Source organism: Glycine max, chromosome 6 (genome assembly GCF_000004515.6).
Source record: "Glycine max cultivar Williams 82 chromosome 6, Glycine_max_v4.0, whole genome shotgun sequence".
NCBI lineage: Eukaryota > Viridiplantae > Streptophyta > Magnoliopsida > Fabales > Fabaceae > Glycine > Glycine max.
The window spans coordinates 2334794-2356453 of record NC_038242.2 but is presented as its reverse complement, the minus strand read 5'-3'; the positions used below and the strand labels follow the sequence as shown (position 1 = coordinate 2356453).

At 32.1% G+C, this 21660-nt stretch overlaps 3 protein-coding genes across 15 annotated transcripts; 1 reads left to right on the top strand and 2 right to left on the bottom strand.

Moving 5' to 3' along the window:
• Positions 1 to 318: 318 nt before the first annotated feature.
• LOC100811692 (taxoid 7-beta-hydroxylase) lies at positions 319 to 4235 on the bottom strand. The gene is made up of 8 exons (XM_003527637.1): positions 4121 to 4235; positions 3667 to 3699; positions 3067 to 3166; positions 2028 to 2355; positions 1045 to 1123; positions 843 to 949; positions 549 to 667; positions 319 to 436 (listed from the first exon to the last, which is right to left on the bottom strand). Exons 1-8 carry the CDS (start codon positions 4233 to 4235, stop codon positions 319 to 321), a joined length of 999 nt encoding a protein of 332 aa, XP_003527685.1.
• A 425-nt stretch (positions 4236 to 4660) lies between these two features.
• LOC100782468 (inositol-pentakisphosphate 2-kinase) lies at positions 4661 to 10972 on the top strand. 12 transcript variants are annotated; one of them, XR_003267335.2, is made up of 11 exons: positions 4661 to 4819; positions 4905 to 5022; positions 5108 to 5317; positions 5512 to 5659; positions 6240 to 6280; positions 6452 to 6562; positions 6765 to 7367; positions 8587 to 8791; positions 9283 to 9363; positions 9475 to 9765; positions 10618 to 10972. XR_003267335.2 is itself a non-coding variant. In XM_003527961.5 (9 exons), the coding sequence occupies exons 2-8, from the start codon at positions 4921 to 4923 to the stop codon at positions 8743 to 8745; spliced, it is 1374 nt and encodes a 457-aa protein (XP_003528009.1). In that variant the 5' UTR covers positions 4661 to 4819; positions 4905 to 4920; the 3' UTR covers positions 8746 to 8791; positions 10633 to 10972. The 12 variants fall into 12 exon arrangements, 4 of the variants coding, with proteins under 4 accessions (XP_003528009.1, XP_006581199.1, XP_040872183.1 ...); XR_001388968.3 differs by having other exon boundaries at positions 9274 to 9363; XR_414560.4 differs by lacking the exon at positions 9283 to 9363 and having other exon boundaries at positions 9694 to 9765; positions 10633 to 10972.
• Positions 10973 to 12031: 1059 nt separating this feature from the next.
• LOC100811161 (phosphatidylinositol/phosphatidylcholine transfer protein SFH6) lies at positions 12032 to 16670 on the bottom strand. Of its 2 annotated transcripts, none has more exons than XM_041016242.1 (14): positions 16412 to 16670; positions 15881 to 16175; positions 15700 to 15799; positions 15319 to 15585; positions 15130 to 15207; positions 14530 to 14631; positions 14350 to 14399; positions 14161 to 14260; positions 13929 to 14027; positions 13695 to 13808; positions 13483 to 13609; positions 12663 to 13000; positions 12495 to 12569; positions 12032 to 12342 (listed from the first exon to the last, which is right to left on the bottom strand). In XM_041016242.1, exons 1-14 carry the CDS (start codon positions 16425 to 16427, stop codon positions 12322 to 12324), a joined length of 1782 nt encoding a protein of 593 aa, XP_040872176.1. In that variant the 5' UTR covers positions 16428 to 16670; the 3' UTR covers positions 12032 to 12321. The 2 variants fall into 2 exon arrangements, with proteins under 2 accessions (XP_040872176.1, XP_003527684.2); XM_003527636.5 differs by having other exon boundaries at positions 12032 to 12339; positions 16412 to 16668.
• Positions 16671 to 21660: the final 4990 nt, after the last annotated feature.

Sequence of the window (21660 nt, the reverse complement as noted above, 5' to 3'; positions counted from 1 at the left end):
CTGACAGATCGACGGAGACTCCTTGTTTAATTTTTCATCAGCACCTCAACTTGAAGGAAAAAAGTAATAAAGAAAGAAAAATGGCCAAAACAGAAAAGAAGGAAAAAAAAAGTAGTCTCGAAAGCTTGGATAAAGATGGATTTTATTTTTTAATTTTTAATTCAATTACACTACTTTAGGATTAGAAAAAGAAATTTAGACCCAAATCACCACTAATACCTTAACTTTTGTGCGAGATAGGTATTATAATAGATATGCGAGTTAAATATGTGCGAAATAGGTTTATAATAGTAATTGCAATATCATATCTTACGTTTGTCACATGGTTTTGTTTTTGGCATCCTTCTTAGATATCAAACGTAAAGGATAACCACTCTTAATTTTTGTAAAAAGTGCCCGATTCTGAATACTTGAGTCAGAATCAATCACCTTCCACCTGAATATATGCATTACAACCATTTAATTACTTTCGTACGCGTAAAATCAGTATTTTACCAAAATAAAATTAATTAATGTGTCTGATCAATGATAGAAAGTAAAATACTCACTTGTAATTGGTGATGAAACGGTGGAGAAACACCAACATCATAGCTTTAGCCATGTTCTTCCCGAGACACGTCCTTCCTCCCATCCCAAAAGCTAAGAAGCTGTATAGTTTTGATTCTACCTGTAATTTATTCCAACATTTTTATCATGTGATTTGTGAATGTTAAAATCCCATAATTAAATTTTCGTTTTCTTGTCTAATTATAATGTTACAAGATGTATCATTTGGGGTTAAAGAAAGGGGAGAAAAATGAAAAGAGAGTAATTAAAGGGTCCAAATTAAACGATAGACTCACAGGAAATCTTGAAGGATTGAACACATCAGGATCATTCTGCAAAGTTGGATCATGGTGTATCGATCTAGCATCGATGTTAATGTTCCACCCTTTCTTGATCTTAAATCCTATATCAGTAATTATATCATGAATTATTTTTCCTTTCAATTTATACAAACTACATAGGCATGCAACCATGCATAGGAAATTTATGTATAGGAACCTTCAATCTCACAGTCCTCGAGTGCTACTCTGGGCAACCACTGTACCACGGATGCCTTCCTCAACGCTTCTTTTACAATCTGTTTGTAAGTGTGAAGACCCAATTTTATTCAGACAAATAAAAATAAAAGTATAAAAAAAATTAAGAATTAAAAGGGAAAGAAAAGAATTTGTCTGAGCAATTAATTTATCATCACAAACCACAATTAAAAATATGTTAGAAAACTTTTTTATATGTTAATAGAAGAAGGGGTAGAACGAAGTGGATAAATTATATTAGAAAACTTTTTTACCCTTATAATATATATATATATATATATATATATATATATATATATATATATATATATATATATATATATATATATATATATATATATATATATATATATATATAATAAAGAAATAACTTTCAACACCTTTTGAAAGTTCAAATCATTCAGATCCTCACCATTAAAAGAGTGACAATATTTTAATAAAAAGTTAAAAAGTCTTTCAAGAATATAGAAAAACATTTCAAAAGTTTTTCCACATGATGAGATCACTAATATATAGGGCGTCACTAATGCATAGATATGACACGACAGTCACGACTCTTCTAAGGTTATTAATTATAGAAAAGAAAACTATTAAACAAATTATGGTTATTAGTACGTGTGTATATATATATATATATATAAGATAACTAATAATTAATCAATATTATATATATACACGTATACGATGAATCATGAATATGTTAAATATTAATTTTATAATAAATAGTAGAAATGCATATTTTTCTTCTATATCACTCCTAATAATATACTTAATTCATATTCAATTTCTAAAAATTCACCACCAAGACAATGAATTATTTGATGTGTGGTTGTTTAACTTAATAATATGTTTCTTTTTAAGTCCTAGATACGTTAAATAGTTGAAAAAAGTCATCTATAAAAATTCCAGAAAGTACGTTCATCTAATTAATTCATATATGTATACCTTGAGCGTTTCATCTTGTATGACGACAACAGATCCACATGTCCAAGTAGGTGTAGCTTCAAGAACGAGTGAATCAAAGAGTTGAACGAAGGAAGACAAAGAATCTGTTGAGAAGAAACTGAAGAGATGGCTGCGAATAAGTTTATGATGCTGCTGTGCCGCACAGAGCAAGCTATCGGCTCCAACCAGCTCCGCGATTGATTTTATGTACCTCTTTGAGAATTTCCCTCCCTCGTTCTCCTTGTTTACAATCACTTTTGCAGACTCCGTGCTCGATATAAAAACGTGCGTTTCCCCAAACAACTTCGTCTTGAAGCATTTTTCATACCTGCACACACTCTTCCATTCCTTTATTGTATTGTATGTTAATTATACTTAAAGAAGAGTTTAATTTTAATTAATTAGAAATTATTTTATGCATAATTTTTAAAATAATTAGTATCAAAATTAATATTATGATGCATATACCGAGAATTTGTGATTAGAGAACGTGTAAAAAATGTTTTTTTGTCAATATATCTTAATTAAACTAAACAGAATAAATAGCAAGAGTACATTAAAATCTTTAAAAAGCAATATATATAAAAAGAAAAAGTGCATGCCTGCATGATATTAGATATATATAGCTCATCTAGTTCAGTAAACGTAAACTCATTCATTGTTCGATCTCCACTTAATTTGAATACCATTGTTTTTTCTTTCACTTTCAACATTATGATAAGGCCACATTATGATAATCACATCATCATTTCTAGAGTTTAATAAGCATGTACTAAGAAATCATCTGATATTATTTATTCTAACTTGTAAGTAGACTCTGTAGCCAGTTACAACTTCATATAAATCATAAGTGTAGTAGTATAACTTTCTTTACTTTATTATTGCGTGTTTAACAAGAACCAAGACGTTGTCTTGTGGTTTGAACAATAGGCATTAGGTGCAGGCACATATGAAGGACAAAATCAAGAAGAGATCAGTGAGACAAAAAGAGAGGATGGTTTAATTTGCTTAATTAGCTAGCATGGGATTCATTTGTTACCGGAGGCGGCGAGCATGGACAAATTCATAGACTCCTTTGCTGCTGTTGATGGCAGCCATGAACTGAAGTGTCTCTCCTACGAAGGGCAATCCTCGATTTTCTTAACTTGTCTAATCATGCTACTTTAATAATCAGATATATATCCCGCCGCCAATCACTAGTGCTCCTCATATACAATGTTAACGATATAGTGTCAAATTAACTTGGTCATTAGTGATGCCATAGTTGACGGGCTAGCAACTTTATTTTTATTCTTGGCGGACACCATCATCGATCTTGGTCTTATTTATAAAATTATATATATTTAAGTTAACGGCCGGTGTTGTTCATGCTTTGCCAATTGCCACGATCTTTGTCCTCTGTTCTGATGGAAGTACTCATGGCTTTAGTTGAGTTGAGATGTTACCCCACAGGCCACGGTTCATTTTGGTTGTTGGTGGGCGCCATGGTTCAAACAAAACACAATCACCACCACTAACGAGTGACGTCCAAACTAAATTAAGAGCACACAGAAATTAAGCCAAGGCAGCAGGAACAACAAAGGTGTACGTTCTGCTTCTGCAGTTTCTTCAAATGTTATTTAGACATGACATAACAAACCTTGAATCAAAGATAGACAGCAAACCTTAGCAGCTAGAAATTAAAATAGTGTAAACAAATTAGATAGAACAAGAATATTTTTGTACTGCACAAATGAGTTTCCACTATCTAGGATAGACTCAACCACAATGTTACCTAGTAAAAAAGATTGATTCATATAATAATTGGTTATTTTATTGTTTACCATTTCCTTTAACTAAGGGAAAATTATATAGATTGTTGTTTCTTTTAATTTCACGTGATTAATAAAGAATATAGAAATTTTTAGTTCAAATAATTTCAACAAATTGAAAATTTGGTAAGAAAAAGTGTTAAAAACTTCAAATTAAGCTACACCATTTCCAATATATATTTATAAAAGATAAATGATTTTCTTTCTACACCGCGAAGTTTTCTTTTACACCCAATAATATAAGTGAACTGACAAAATTGTCCTTCACTTAAAATTGAAAACACCATCTCTTATACTCGTGCTCTTGCTCCTTGCGCCACGATCTCCCCTCCTTCATTCTCCGTTCATCTTCATCATTGTTGTTGGTGGTGTCTTCTCCTGCTTTTGTCATCGCCATGAGTACTTATCTCCCCATTTAAGTTTTTCTGCGTTGCAACAAGGAATCCGTATGATCATACCAAACAAATTAACTCACAAACACTAAAAAAAACTTACTTCCGCTGTCATTGCACCGCGACACTCATTACGACAATAACCACATACTACGAACGACCACCGCAACCTCGATCAAACCAGTCACAACAACAAGCAGGACCTCAATGAGAAAGAAAACAAAATGGTGAATGAAGAAAAAGATAAAACCAACAACGAAAAAAAAGAACTTAACAGAAGTAGTGTTGGACATTTAATAAAATTGTTGGGTGTAAGAGGAAATCTACACCTAAGAAAATCCCAAAAGATAATGAAACTGTTGGAAAACGACAAGGCCCAACATTCACCCAAAAAAATATACAACAAGGTCCAACAAACCCAAGCAGGTGTAGAAAAAAATATCTTATAAAAATTATTAAATGAATATACATAAACTGCTAAGCAAAATCAAAATTGGAGTTTGAGTCACGACACAACAGATGAAGGATCTGAGCCGCAATTACTGGAACTGGACACAGTAGTATTTTTTCAGTGCATTTTAGCTGTTAGGTATTTGAATTTTGTTATATGTTGATTTTGAGTGTCTTGTTAGTGTTCGATGAAATGCTTCACCATTTACCATTTGTTTTTTCAGGCAAAAAAGTTGTCGAATGGAGATGATTTTAAGGGAGAAGGACGCAAATGAGTGGGTTTACCGAGGCGAAGGAGCTGCCAATCTTGTTCTCGCATACACCGGATCATCTCCTACGTTTGTACGTTCCTCAATTCTTTGTTTTAAATTTTCAATCGAATTGAATCATAATGGAAGCTTGATCAGTGGTAATGGTAATGGTGCAGATTGGGAAAGTGATGCGCATTCGTAAGTGTCCAAGGAATGGCGCAGAGGGTATGTGTATGAGGAGCCCCTCTGCTTTGACTGCGCTCGAACGCCTCCTCTGGAAAGACGTTGATGAACTCATTTCATCTTCGGACAATGAAATTGCATGCCAATTATTTGCCCACCACGTTATGAAGCCATTGCTTGGTCCCAAATATGTTGATGCTGGGGTATGTCTCTATTTTAACTGATTTTGATCATCATTGTTAATGTCTCTATGTTATCTGATTTTGTTATTGATAAATGTGTACTTAGTGGTTTTTTTTAGTTCGTGAGTTAATCAATTGTCCATGCACTAACCTTTGTGAGATTGATGATTAGTGATTATGATATGACTCCATTTATCCTTTGATACTTTGTTTAGATGCTTGTTGAGGTGCCAAGGGAATTTCTCGAATTGGTTGAAAAGAATGTTATTCGTCAACGTCCTGCTTGGAGAGTTGATAATGCTCGGGTCGACATGCATCGTGGTTCTGTGCTTCTCATGTCTGATCATTCAGTCTTCACTCATGGTATTGAAATGCCTTTGAGGGCTTTCTTCTACTGATTGCTTCCCTGTTTTTAGTCTTTCACATCTAAATCTAGTATCTAAATATTAGCATCGCTGGAGCAATTGAACCCTTTTATTATTCAGTTCAAATAATAATTATGAATCTCTTACCTCTCATGCATGTAAAGTTGTGGACCTTATGTTTCTTTCAGTTAACATTTTATATTACCATGCTGAGAAATCATCTATCTGTAGAAGTGGGAATCAGTTAGTTAGTATTTAATCTTACCTACTACTGGCTACGGTGCATGATTGGAATATTTTACCTCTGTTGCGTAAGAATCCAAACCGGCACCATATGTAGTTGCAATGCAAAGTGGGAGAGAAGGTAGGGAGGCAATATTACTTTAGGGTGGGATAGGAACCTGACATGCTACTAATCATTTAAATATTCTATAGTGTTGCTTAATATTACTTACATCCAACAAGAAAACCTATTTTCTACCCCTACTTAGTAAACACACGCTTTAAGTTTTCTGACTTCATGACACATCTGCAAAACATTTCAAAGTTCTGTTTCAAGCTCCCCTGTTTCATTTCAGGTAATCTAGGATCTAGCCCCTGCATATCTGTTGAGATAAAGGTATGCTCTCCATAATGTCATACATTATTATTCTTTGGTACATGTCTCACCCCTCTACCATTAGACAACAACTTAGTTTAAACTTCAAATTTTTAAATCAGTTATCAAACTTGCTCTCCTTTACTCTCTCTTTTGCTTGTTAACATTTTAAGTGGTGTTCTGAACGAGTAGCCCAAATGTGGATTTATTCCTCTTTCAAGATTCATATCTGAAGGAACTGCTATCAAAAGGAGGATAACTCGCTTTCAAATGCACCAAGCTCTGAAATTGCATCAAGGAGAGGTACCCCATACACAAATTTTTGCCTTTGATGGTGGTTCAGCTGCTGCGAAGTGCATACATCTTCCTGTGGTCATATCATGTAGTCTCAAAGTCATAATTTAATCCGTTGTTCTGTTGATGGATGTTATTACAATACCACTTAAATATACACTTTCTTTTTTAACCTTTAAATTTGAGACAGATTTATCCAATATATTTGCAGATATCATTGCTAAGTAAATACAATCCACTTGATCTGTTCTCTGGATCAAAGGAAAGAATTTATAAAGCTATCAAGGATCTCTTCACTACACCTCAAAACAATTTTCGTGTATTTATGAATGGCTCTCTCATATTTGGTGGTCTGGGAGGTGGTGCAGAAGATACAAACTTTGGTATTGCTAAAGCATTTGAAAATGCACTTAAGTCTGTCATTCAAGCTGATAATGGTCTGTGTACAGAGAACTTGCTTACTCTTGTTGCTGAGGCTGTAAAAAAATCGGGAGTCCTTGATCGGCTCCTGGATGTTCAGAAGCTTGATAATGTTGACATAGAAGGAGCCATCCATGCTTATTATGACATTACCCGTCAACAGTGCATAATATGTAGAGAATTGAGTGAAGAGCAACTGAAAAGATATACCTCTTTGCATTCAGCTTCGTTGGATGAAAGCTTGAGAATTGTAAAGGACTACTTAATAGCAGCAACTGCAAAAGACTGCAGTTTTATGATATGTTTTAGACAAAGGAAAGCAGGGGATTCTGGATCTGGATCTATTTGCAGTAACATATATCTTGAGTCAACTAAGCAAACCTTTGACTTCAAGGTAGGCAGCCCTTCTCATTTTTTATTTTTCTTTATTTATTTATTTTGATAAGGTAGACAGTGCATTGCATGATTCATTTGGTTCAGCTTCTGCTGGTAGGTTCAGGACCTCACTTGAGAATGATGTTGATTTTCAAAAGCTTCTGTCCTGTAGGTGCTGTTAAAAAGCTACTGCAAAAGGTCATTCAGGAATGTTAGATAAAAGTAATGTAAAATCTTCAACGAATTTCACTTCAATAAAAACAGAAGAGTTTTTTGTGCATTAAGAGAAGAAAGAGTTTAAATACAGTGGAATGTTGACTCATTCTAGAATGGATCAATGGTGAATAACAAAGTGGCATGTCATTAAATAAATAAATAATACATTAGGGACTAAACAATAAATATTCTAATTTAAAAAAATTAAATAAAAAAACTAAAAAAAAAGTCTGAATTTTGGGTTTTTCTTTTTTCTTACTTGGGCTTCTCACTCTTATACCTTCCTCCTCATATTCTACCAAAGAAAGGATGCCTTTGAAAGAAAAGCAGCAAATTGAAAGATTTTATTTTCAATTGTTGCCAACAGAAACTCAAGCATCATAGCGAGAATTCAAACAAAAAGAAGTAGATTCACAGCAGGAGTGAAATGTGTAACTTGGCCTGTTATGTTGGAGCATTGATATTGAGTTTCACCAAAAGCATCCTTATATAGCATATTGTTACTATGATGATTACAATTCACTCAAGGATATAGATAAACTCCTATGAAATGCAGAATTAGTAAGCAGACTTTGGGCTATAAGTTGTACCTTGTCATCATATATCCTTTTATGCTATATGTGGCCGTTGAAAAATTGGGAGAATTAGAGTGAGATGACAGTGGAACAATTTAAAGAGAGGTGTAAGGGAAACAGAGAAAAAAATTGGGTTTGTTTGATTTTTGTTTTTTTATTTAATTGTTACTAATTTAATCTTTTCTTTAAATTAATATATTTATTGTTTAATCCTTAATATATATTTATTTATTTTATTAAATTTATTATGTGCCACTTCGTCATTCATTTCTGGTTTGCTCTGGAATGAGTGGACATATGATACCTTAATTTTTATGAAACAAGTTTGAATTACTGCCTCCCTTGCCTTTTTTTAATGATTCTGTTCTCTTTATCTTTATAAAACAGAATAACTATAATGCTTGTTACATTTATATCTTATTTTAAATGCAATTTTATCTATATTAGGTGTATTTCATTGACTTGGATTTGAAGCGAATGAGTAAAATGGAAGAATATTATGAATTAGATAAGAAGATAGTGAGCTGCTATGAAGAAATGATCAAAATGGACCAAGGAATAAATTCACAAACTTGCAAGCCTCTTAAACTGCGTACTGAGTTTTAGCAGGATTTGTTACAGTTACAGATGACACTTGAGGAAGATTGCATTGGTAAGTATGAGCAATTTGATCAATATTTTTCTATCCTTCAGAAGATTTTCCATATCCAAATCTTAAGTTGGAAGCTTATATTAATTGTGCTTCATATAACCTATTCAATGTGGTTCTACTTTCAATTTCTTTAAGCTTTTGTATGCTATTACATATGATAAACCCCCACTCCTTTATTTTCTAAAATGTCTATATGTGTGTGGCCTACTGCACACACACAGGTACTGGATAATACCACTGAATTTATAAATGCATTTGGTCCATTTAGATCATGACTGTTATGATCTGTACCTAACAATAGGAAACATAAGGAACTCCCCACCCCCCAAAAAAAATGCTATTGGTGAAAGTGATATATTTGTTACTATAATGCTGTCCACCCCAAGCACACATTGCACATTTATTGATAGAACTGAAATTGGATTTGTCTTTGCTGTTTAAATGTGAATGCACCACTAATGCTGGAATAAAACATTTGTTAGTTGTAACAGAACATGTGCTTGATTTTTACCTTCTTCTCTTGAAAGATATAGGGGTCACCAAGCTGGACTCTGTTTTGGAAAATTTAATTGGTAAACGATTTAACCTGCTAATTATTTAAACTTAATTATCTTACAGTAACACTCAGAATATCTGTTTTAGCTTTGCAAACTTAATGGTCATAGTTATCTGCTACTTCGCAGTGTAATGCTGCAAACAGTACTCAGAATTTGGCAAAACAAAGCCTATTTTAGAGACCGTGACTTCAGCACAGATCTGGTTTTTCCTTTGGTCAGTCTAGTTTTGCCATGGCTTGACTGATGATCTGTGTGTACCATACATTGAGCTCATGAGCTATTTCAAGGTTTTTCCCCTCTCTCTGTCTCCAAGGCTCACACTTTTTATTTGTTTATTGTCTTAAGTTTGAGTAGTAGTACAAAGGGACATGTGAAGGTTGGATTCACAGAAGTGGTCATGCTTTCACTAGTATGCTGGTACGTTCCAATCAAAGCTGATCCTGATGATCTAACAATTTCATAACCAATTTTGACTAGGATAATCTTTTTTTTCAAGACTTAATTTTCTTTACAAAATACAACTTTGTGGAGCACTCCTTATGAAATATTGCTATATCATAAACCATGAATAGAACCTTTTGTTTCTTGATATTGGAAATTGATTAAGGAAAATGCTAGAGCTCATAAATAGATTTAGCATACTTGCTTCCAGACTGAGCTGGCTTGCCAGCTTGCTATTGAGCACCTCACCCCCTCCTAAATGTATGCATTTTGTTTTGGGCTGAGTAAATGGTATGTGTTTTGGTAAACCTTTTTGTTGAATAGCATGGGTCTGATTAGCATATGTACAGGTTGAGATTTCTTCTCTCCGTTTTGTCATTTGTGAACTATTGAGAATTTGTTTACTGAACCCAAGAATCTGGGTTGAGCTGAATAATTGTGTAATATTAGCCGGAGCTTGTTTTTGTGAATATTTAGTTTCTGCTTTTGTTTGCTTGGGAGGGCATAGGTGCGGACATTATCTGATTTGCATTTATTACTTGTTATCTAGTTCCCTAGTAGCATTAGCAATTTAGCACTGCCACTCCATTTAGTTTTCAGCCAAATATCTACAGTGGAACACGGTGAAGTCGGTGAACAAGACATCTAAACACAGATAGGCAATAGATGAAATCTTAGACAATAATTTATCTTAGCAAATGCTGTTTAATGTTCTTATTATGGATGGATTGTAACCTACTTTCATATTATAACACGGTGAAGTCGGTTTGTTCATTTTGGTTTAGACTTTCTCTGCTTTTGGTTGAACAGTACTAACATATCTGATAGGCTTATGTATTGCAGAAAACTCTATAGTGTCAGTAAAACTGCTCCGTTCAAGGTGCAGTCAAAAGCAACTTGTAAAGGCATTAATTCCATTGACCTCAAACGGGTCCAAGATCATGGTAACAGTGACTAGCGAAGCCAATGCAGTGAGGATCATCAAGGAAAAAAAATCAGCAGGAATTGAGTAGAGGTGCTGCCGGGGAAAAGATGATGGAAAGGTGCTTTCGTGTTACAGATGCAATGTATGGTATGTGATTGCTGAAGATGGTCATAGACTTATAGTTACTGTCCCATTATGTAATTAACACTCTAATCGATGTGCTTGTTGTACCATTATCAATCATTTTGCCAAGCAAAATAATGTCTATGTTAATTGGTAGTATTTTTTTATATTCTAACGTGATTTCATAAATATTTTAATTAGAATACACTAACAGTATACTGGTTTTTCCTGTTGTCTTCTAATTATAGATTGTCATATAATTGAAAGTTATTGACTTAAGTAATGCCTTTAGAAGTAATATGTAGAATAATTTTTAATTGGTTGATAGAGTTATGAAAATGTATCAAAATTGAACTTTCAGGAATTCATTGCCGTCAATACTACGAGTTTTTTTAAAAAGAAAATTGCATTTGCTAAATAAGAGGATCTGGATAGAGTTGCAGTGTCTGGTGATCTTTTTGATTTCTCTGTTTCATCTTTCATCTACTACACGAAGAGGCTCTAGTGCTGGTCCGCAGGAATTTAGAATTTAGGGTGCAGTTTGGTCGAAGAGAAGTTTTTTTATGTTCGAAAATTATGATTCCTGATAAATGGGAATTATGTTTTCTAAGAATGAATAAAATTTATTTGATTGATTATTAAAAATCTTTAGATAAGTTTCTCGAGAATTAAAAAGTTATGTATATTTTATCGATTATTTATTTTAATTAGTTATCACATTATATAATTTAATAAATATAACATATTTTAAATGCAATAAAAGAAGAAATAAATTTCGCAAAATAAGATTCTCACTTTCTTTATAGGAATTTTTTTATAAGAAACTGATTAAAAAAAATATTTTTGAGAAATATCTTTTTCCCGTAATATTTTGTTGTTTAAATATATAACAAACAGAAAAACTAAAATTTTCAACCTATAATTCCTGAGAAACCAAAACTTTTCTCCTACAAAACATACCCTAAATGTTATTTATCATCAACTTAAGGCTGCTCAATTATATACGAGAAGATCTAGATATTTTATGAAGTTCTTTTTGTCTTTGCATTTCATTGAATTTAAATAGTTAATTTTCATTATATATCTTTAAGAAAAAATGCCAATAAGGAGGTTATTCGAAATGAAAAATCTTAAGGCACTAAGGTAGCAAAATCAAAATGTAAATTCTAAACATCAAAGTAGAATTAATTGTAATTAGATAATGAAAATTATATAAATATGAAATAATTTGTATGTAAGTGTTTGGGTGTAACATTATTCATTTCGAATACCCAAACAAAACAGTGTTCAAATGAAGAAGCCTCTAGTTCCCTTCTCAAGTATGTTATTGAAATCACCATACTTGGAAAATAGAGACTCAGTACCCAATGTTAACCGTAATTTTATACATTATTACACGTCAATTGTTTCTCCTCGTATTATACATGTTGAAAGAGAGAGAAGTATGATACCACCGAACAGCTCGACCATGTGCAGTATTCTCTTCACCAGCAACCCTTTCTCTGCTTTACAAACAGATTGAACAAACTTTTAAGAATTCCCATGCACCATGCACGACGTTAAGGTAACTAGAACCTACTTTTTCTTTTTCTCTTTTACATTATGTGTATGTGTGTTGGTGTGTGACGTAAACACCATGCAAATATCATTGACTTGCCTTGAATTTGTCTCTTTCCTGACTGTCTATATATGCCATAAGCTCTTCTTGTCTTATCAAAGCTTCGTACAAAGCCTGTTTATGAAGTTGAACACAGTAATCTTTAAATATACACCAAAAGTTATTGAGCAATGCACATTAATAATAAGCATACAACAGAGTCCATACCTTCTTTGTAGCAATCAACTCTGCTTCCAATGCATCGACACGATAAACAGCAGCATTAAGTAGCTCCTCTTTCTCATGTGGCATCACACTAGGCTTTGACTGTAGCATATCAACTTTCTCTTCAAGCTCACCAAGGCGTTTTAAGGTAGATGAGGGAAGGTTTGCCTTTGTGAATCCGCCGGGAGAATATGAAGGAGGACGAGATTCCCCCTTGGATATTGAGTCAACAGTCATGTTAAGTATATTTCTGGCAGAATTAGATTCTGAGTACCGCATTCCCTTAGTGACACGAAATGTTATTGATCGAGCAAAAGTATATAGGGCCAAAATGAAGCCCGCTGTAACAGTCAGATTTTTCACATTTTCAGTACTCAATAGAAAAAAATAAATTCAGCAATCAATTCTAAGTAACATTAACTATCTTAATTCAATGTATACATTTATTTGTCTTTGCATCATAAAGAAAATTTTATTTCACATGCAAGTGTTCAAGTAGTTTGATGTATTTTTCTTGGGGATGGGTAAGTAGAAGTACAGATTCAACGAACTCAAAGCTGTGAAGAAAAAAAAATATTAAGCACAAGGGGTAATGATTGAATTGAAATTGTAAGTTTTTCATTCCTTTAGATTTTTTTGTTATGTCAACGTAGAAATTAATTATGACAGACATTTTGATAATGTCATTGTTGATTAAGTTCACCAAGTTCTAAAAAACAAAAGAAGTGTCTACATCCAGCCCTGCAGTCTTAAATAACAGTAATATCTATTCTTAGCTAATAATTATAGCATGTCAAAACCAATAATTGTGCTCGTGCATAACCTGTTGAACAAAATAACTTTCGAGGTGTTGCTTGCTTTTCCTTTGATCCAACATTAATGGCTTTGTCAACCATGGGAACATACTCAACTAAACTTCCAGCATGACTAGTCTTGCCAACCATTCTTGCCTGGATAAACATTAAGGCAGTTACATTAAATTCATTGCAACATTTTTTTTATTGAAACTTCAGGATCAATATCATGGTCACTCACTTCTTCAAGGACAGGAGTTAACATAGAGCTTATACAATTCCCACATGCTTTGGGAGAAGCTATATCTTCAACTTCAGATCCTGATTCTCCTGTAGATGTATCGCTACCTCTAATCTGTTTTCTCAGAAACCCAAAATCCAAAGAAAGATAAGATTATTGTTATTACAATATCTGAAACTGAGAGTTCTCAACTTAATCATTTTGCAGGGTTCAAGATGGAAATGGAAACTGTACCATTGGATAAGATATCTTGTCACATTCAATCACCCTCCCCTCATCATTGGAAACTGTTACTATTTGCTTAGAACATCCTACTTCACCACTAAGAACCATCTGCATGCCCAAAATTGTTCTAGTTGAATCACAGACTCAGTAAGATGCAAAGTAGAACAGAAAGCCTGAGAGGACTAATTAAAACTTACTGAATAACACAGTCTGTATAAAAATTACATGATAAGTAGCAAACCTTTAAAATGTTTGGGTCTTGCCATGGCCCTTTATCAGACCTCATACAACCACCTTGATCTACACAAGTGCAACTACCAGCAAGAAATTCTGGCAGCTCACTGAGAACTTACGGTTAGTTAGAATTTTCAAATAACAAAACTAGTTGATTGAGAGAAAACTCCGTTAACAGAATTGAATGTAGTGTTACCTCTCATCTATAATCTCAAGTAATTTACTGTGGAACTTGTTTCCAAGAACCTAATGGAACAACATTCAAGTACATTAATCCTATACCTATAAATTATCTCCACACCAAAACTATAGAAGGTAATTACTTCAATGGAATCCTTTAAAACTATAGACACTAGCTCAAAAAATTATCACATACATGAATCTTTGAAGTAGTTTTGGGATCAAGAAATGTTTTCACCGTGTTCCAGAGCATCTTAAAACCAGGACCAGCATTAATGATAAACATTTGGCAGAGTGTCTGCACGGTATCATTTAGATATTAGAACTTAGAAGCACTACATGAACAATAAGAAAATTCTGAAGTCAGAAAAAAAGTGATGATTAAAACAATATACTTGTCAAGAAATAAGTTCTTTATGAAATTAATCATCAGAACTTTATTATATTTTATTAGGCTTTGAAGGATTGGATGAAAGGAGGGAGACTAAATTTTGAGGATAATTTGGAGGATGATAGATGGGTAAGAATTTTGGCAGTTTGAAAAAAGAAAGCACTAAATGCGTCGAGCAAATTCAGACATTCTTTCAAGAAAATACGCAGAAAGGGTGCTAGCCAGAGCAATTCCCTCTCCTTTGAGGATGTTCGAGATTTTTAAAACCAGGAGGACCAGCATTAATGATAAACATTTGGCAAGAGTGTCTGCACAGTATCATTTAGAGATTAGAACTTGGAAGCACTACATGAACAATAAGAAAATTCTGAAGTCATAAATAAAGTGAAGATTAAACCTACATACTTCAGGATAGTAATCACCATCAATCTTCTGCAGCCGGGTGATGAGTTCCCGTGCAGACTTTGTTAGGTTTTTGAAGCCCTAGAAAGCAAAAGACAGCATAATAATATAAACTCCATTCTTAACTTTTGATTAACTTTAAGTTAAAATGGAAAACATTCATTGGCCATTTAGACATACAATAAAACTTACCACGCCTTGAACATCCAAAATGGTTGTACTTGAATCTATGTGTCTTTTAGCAGCTATTGAGCAAGCCGGAAACTTAACAGCAAATGTTTTCTCAAAACCCTGCACATGGTATCTCAAATACCTTTCCAAGGTAGTTACTTGCATAAGCCTATTGGGATCAACTTTCCCTAGCCTCTCAATATAAACAGGTCTTCCTTCCCTATCTACACCATGATAACCATGCGGGTAGTACTTCAGGACTTCATTCAACTCCTTGAATTCAAAATCCTATAGAGTAGAAACCACAGTGTAATATACATGAACCCCAAATTCCGAAAGAAAGAAAAAAATCAATGTTCAGATTATCAAATTAAACATATATTAATGTATAAGATGGATCACCTCCATAATTGTATCTGTACCATATTCTTTCCTCCATTGGATCATATTGGCCCACATGTGCTTTGCTTTCTCAATATCAAACTTCCTTGCTTTCAAGAATCTGCAAGAAATATGTTGAATTCAGTTTTAAACTATATCCATATGTGAATGTAACCACTAACTAGTAAGGAGGGTTTGTAACCTCAATAGCATATGATAGTCATCATGTATTGGAGGAAGCATGTTATCTAACACTAGTGCCTGTCGAAATGCATCCACTGCTTGAAGGTCTTTAACATCTCGCACATCCTCAATGGAGAGGGAATTGCTCCTGCTATCAATTTTTCTGCTTCTTTTCTTCTTAAAAGAATGTCTAAATTTGGTGGACGCGAATAATGCTTTCTTTTTCAGGCTACCAATTTTTGCCCATCTATCATCCTCAGAATTATTCTCAAAACTCAACTTCCTCTCTCGCCTTTCATCCATTCCTTCAAAGCCTAATCAATAGTAACAAAAGTTCTGAGGATTAATTTCATGAAGACTCAACTTCTTGACAAGTATCCAATCCATTGAATCACACTATGCTCAGCTAAATTAAACCTTAATATAAAAGAAATGGAATCTTGGTGCAAATTCTCAACCAAGAAACATTGAAATAACGATGAAAAATTCCTATAATGATACAATTTCTATCAAGAAAGAAAAAAGAAAAAGAAAAAGGAAGGTTACTAACAGAGATTGGTAGACATGTCAACGAAGATGGAAGTGGTAGTGAAACAGAAATAAATGGCAGAGATAAATTTGAATATTTATAACGTTTTGCTTTGGGGTGAATGACACGCAGGTTAAGGGTCAAATCCCTTTCAGGGTGTTGGTTAATAATAATGTAGCAGACACACGGAGCGTCGGCGGAAGAAAAAATTAATGCTAAGGTAAAAATTCAAAACACATTATATTCTCAAAAGACAAAGGAAAGTTAATGAGGAATAGATGCACGAATCTACTATATGATATGCTTCACCTCACTCACATATAAATTATCTGCATGAGCTTTTATTTCAGATGTTGCTACCTTCGCCTTGGTGGGCCCACCATTTATTAGTTGATGTAGGCCTTGGCGTCAATTTACCTCCCTCTTTAATTTCTTCATCCTCATTCGGTGTTTTGAATCATTTTTACTGAAGTGAAAAATAATGTATTTGTTGACATTTCTTTAAACAAATTATTCTATTCGAATTTCAGGGTGGGATAAATTATAAAACATTAAAATCAATCGATAAAAACAAATCTATTCGTGGCCGTGCGACGTGCGTGTTAGAGAAATGAATCCAATGAGTACAAAAATATGAACAATGATGAACATTAAAAAATTTATCCACGCGCGTGTGTGATTTGGAGGAAAATAAAATCTGAATTGATTGATTTTAATTAGTTTAGGTTTTAGATTTTTTTTCTAATCTGAACTAAATCAAATTGGATTGGTTCAGTTTAGTTAATTGAATATCTGATAAAAAATTGTTTAAAAAAAATATAAAATAATAATTTTATTCTAAAATTAACATATAATGCTGTGGCATACACCAAATTAATTAAATTTATTATGAGATCTAAAGATTAAAATTATCTTACCAATGCCAAACTCATAGAAGTTTGAACATCAACTACTATCATGAAGAAGTTACAAATGGAGGAGCCTATGTGAGTGTTCAAGTCTAACATCCTTTTAGGGTTACGTGAGAAAAAAATAAAAATGTCAAAGTAAGTTTCTATGAGTATATATAATGAATATAAAATAAAAAATTTATACAAAATGACATAAAAATATAAGTAATTTCACCATTTAAAAAATAATAAAAATTAATAATATATATCTATTTGATTTGATTGAATTCAATTCAAACTAACAAAACAAATCAAACCAATTTAATTAATTTAGATTAAATGTCGGATTTGTCAAGTTGATAAGGTCCGATAACCCCTCGTTCCAATCGTGGAAACTTTCATTCCCTTATCCGTGTGGGCCCTATACCGCTATAACGATTTCCCTTTATCCTCCTCCTGTGCAACATATTTTCATATAACATAATTTAGTGTAGGTTTGAATTAAATAATCAAACATTTTATCATAGAAAATAATTTCAAAATTTTACAAATATATCTGAACATTATAAAATTGAAAAATCACTTTCAAATCATAATTAAGGACTTTTTTTGTAATTTTTTTAATCTTGATGAAGTTAATGCTGTAGTGTTGATTGAAATTATTTATTTACCTATTAAAGGGGTTTTCGGAGTGCTCCAAATGCTACAAATTGAGGGGACTAGTCATTTTTCTTTTGTCTCAACTGTTATATATTCCTTCCGCTAGAGATGATCTTATTCAAGCAAAAATCACTTCTAACACACCAAACGTTCATTGGTCCAACCATAGGCATAGAGACACTGCACACCTTCGCAAGCACAACTGGCCCTTTTAGAGAACCCATTCTATCTATACAGCAGAAAGAAACCTACACCATTTATTTATTTATTTTTCAGAATTAGCGATTGTGTGAATGTTTGGATTGCAGAAAACGGATTAATTTAAAACAAAAAAAAAAGTATGAAAATTGAAAAATCACGTTCTGAGTTCAGTTTCAATTTGGAGAAAGTGTTTATATTTTCATTGCTATTGGGACATATATAATAAAATCATGTGGAAATTAAAAAGGAAAATTATGAAAAGAAAGAAGGGAATTCAGTATTAACACCAAGTATGATGAACGAATAGATAAGATATTCTTGTTTGGCGAAAAAAAAATCTTTTAAGTCCATTGATCCACCATTCTACCGCGCGCATCAGCATCAAATACCAAAGTGAAATCACTCTTCTACCCCTATCAGTTTTTTCTAATCTGTTTTCGGAATTGGATATTTGAATTTATGTTGGGTGGTTTCTTTCTATGTCGTTTCAGGTGCATTTAAGGTTTAAGGTAAGCATATGTAAATTCGAATCGACTTAAATTGATGAGAATAATTTGATTTAGGTTGTTTATGTATTTTGATCGAAATCAAATTGAATTAATTAAAATGGTTCATATACAAGATTGAGTGATATGTTTAGATTTATAAATCTGATTAAAATTAAATAAAACAGATCAAAATCGATCAAAAATTTTAAAATTATTTTATTTGACTTTAAATGCTTCTAATATTTAGACTTCACATGTTAGGTCTACTAGTATCATAATTTTTTAATGTATTACTTTTAAGTACATTATTATTTGTTTTATCATTTTTTTCGTATTTTTTTTGTCATGTTTATAATATTAGTTAATCATATTTTATTTATTTATTATAGTAAACTTGGTTACAACAAATTTTATTGTAAAACATTAGTTTGTAGAAAATAATTGTGATATAAATTATTATAGTAAATTTTGTTGAAGAATATTTTGTTTTAGTTTGTATTAGTCAATTTTAAAATATCATGTTGATGGTATTAAATGAATCAATTTTTCTACTTTCAGATATTTAATAATATTATATTAATTGTATTAGATATTTAAATGAATCATGATATAAAATAACAATTCTAAGAAAAAAAAAGTCAAATTTTAATAAGTAATTCGTTGACCTAAACTAAATCAAACCATTTATGAATAGGTTGAGTTAAGTTAAATTTCAAAATAAAATATATAAATTAAACTTAACCAAAACAATTAAATTTAATTAAGTTAAGTCTTAAATTTTACTAAAATCAGTCCATACAGCCTGCAAAAATCCCTAAACCTTTTAAATTTATCATAAGAGTTTATATAAATTGGCTTAAATTTTTAATATCATAGGCCTTAAGAGTGCGATTAAATAATAAAAAGTATCAGAAAGTTTTATTATATCAATATTAAAAAAATTATTGCTTTAAAACAATTGCACTTTTAACTCATTAACGTATACCCCTAGCACATAGGATAGAAAAATTATCCGGATAAAATGCTAATCGTGATTGTCTTCTCCTTTACAAATGCATTCTTCTCGCGCGAAATTTAATTTTTCCACTTTACAACAGGCGACAAAATACAAGAAAAAACAACAGTTGCTGTAATTGACGAATACCAATTAATTTCATAATTTGTTTGAAATGTAAAGGAGATACCTATACATAAATGCTAAATGCTAATTTTACTAATCATAGGATAATCACAAAGCTAATATATTAGGAAAGGATATTTATGTCTTTTTGTGATATTCAGAACCTCAGCCAGACTGACAAGTATGACGTGGGGCCATTGAGGTACAACGTTGCCAGCACCCAACCAGATCGAGATCACTGCATGACTGCCACGTGCACAAACACATGTCCTACTACGATATATGGATTAGGTTTACCATATGCAGGCCATTTTGTAGTTGAAAGTTAAAAACCAATTCATAAAAGTTCAAATACAATAACAGGACATTAAAATAGGACTTTAATGCTCTCCACCGCATGTCATTTCATCGTAAATTATATTTTAAATCATTTTAAGATAATTATTTTAAAAATAAATAAATTTATCATTGATTGTGATTAAATAATTACATGAATTTTTTTATATATATTATTAGTGTACAACTATTTTTTTTCTTAAAATAAACCAATAAATTTTCTTTCATACATAACTAAAACACATTCTCATTGTGAATCTAACATAGACGCATATTGTAAATATGATTTCCTAGCGTATCTCATGTATACAAATAACATTAATATATCTTTGTTACATATAGTTTGGATACACAACAAAATTATTTCCGTATTTAGTGAAGATACATAACATATTCCTGATGTATATTCAAGCAAGATACACAACAAAATGTGTCTATATTATGTATAAATACAAAATAGAAATTATATATGAAACACACACGAAAATGTTACCTCACCTCTAACAAGAATGAAGATGTGAGTGAGTGAGTATGGCCGTATGGGTGAATAGGACGACGAAAACAGTGAGAAAATGAGATCCAAAAATCTTTAGGTCCAAACGAAGGAGAAGATGTAAGAGAGAACGGATGTACATCACGAGGAAGAAGGTAAAAGGGGAGGGAAAGGGGGTGAGAATATTTTTAAACGGGCTGGCATTGCATGATAAATTTGTAGGTGTGAAATCACCAAAACCAGGGTGAGAATAACAAAACTCTGCTGAATGTTGAAATGTGAGCCCAATTGAAAAGTTTGAATGGGCAACCCTGAAACCCTTATTGCAATAAATGCGTCAGGTTTTTGTTAAGAAGATGGGCCCACGTAACGATCCCTTCTTTGTTTCAAGAAGCTTACAAGAATCGTCCCCTCCAAAAAAAAAAGCTTACAAGACGTGAGACATATCAATCAGTCGTTTGTAACATTTGTGATGCCCGAAAAAAGACGTTTGTGATGTATGTTACATGTTAGATTAGATTTCAAAAGATTTGGATTCTTATTTTTTTTTATGATTGATAGAATATGGTCGCCTTGAAAAGAAAATAATATATCCTTATTAAATATTTTTTAAGTTTTATAATCAATCAAGATAGATTCCTATTTGATAAAATCATATATTTTAGGCAATCATACATTACCTTATCACTTATTTGTCGTGAGTATTTTTTATTAGAAGTAATAAGTTTTTTTTTTTCAGGAAAGAAGTAAAAAGTTATAAATGCATCTACATTAAACATTTAATTATCATTTATCTTATTTTTTTGTTATTTTTCTGTTTCTATTATACCATATCACTTATCATATTTATATTTTTTTCTTCCTCCTCTTTTGCTTTATTTTTTTTATATAGTCTTCCTCCTTCTCTCTAATTAGCACTGGAATCTCCATTGATTATTTCTCTAATTATAACTCAACATATCATTTGTCAATTATAAGAATAAAATATATTCTTAATTTTTATAAATATTACCTTTTTCTTGGAAGGCATTTTTATAAATATTACTTACGTAGTTATAGTTGTTTTAGTCATTATAAATTTT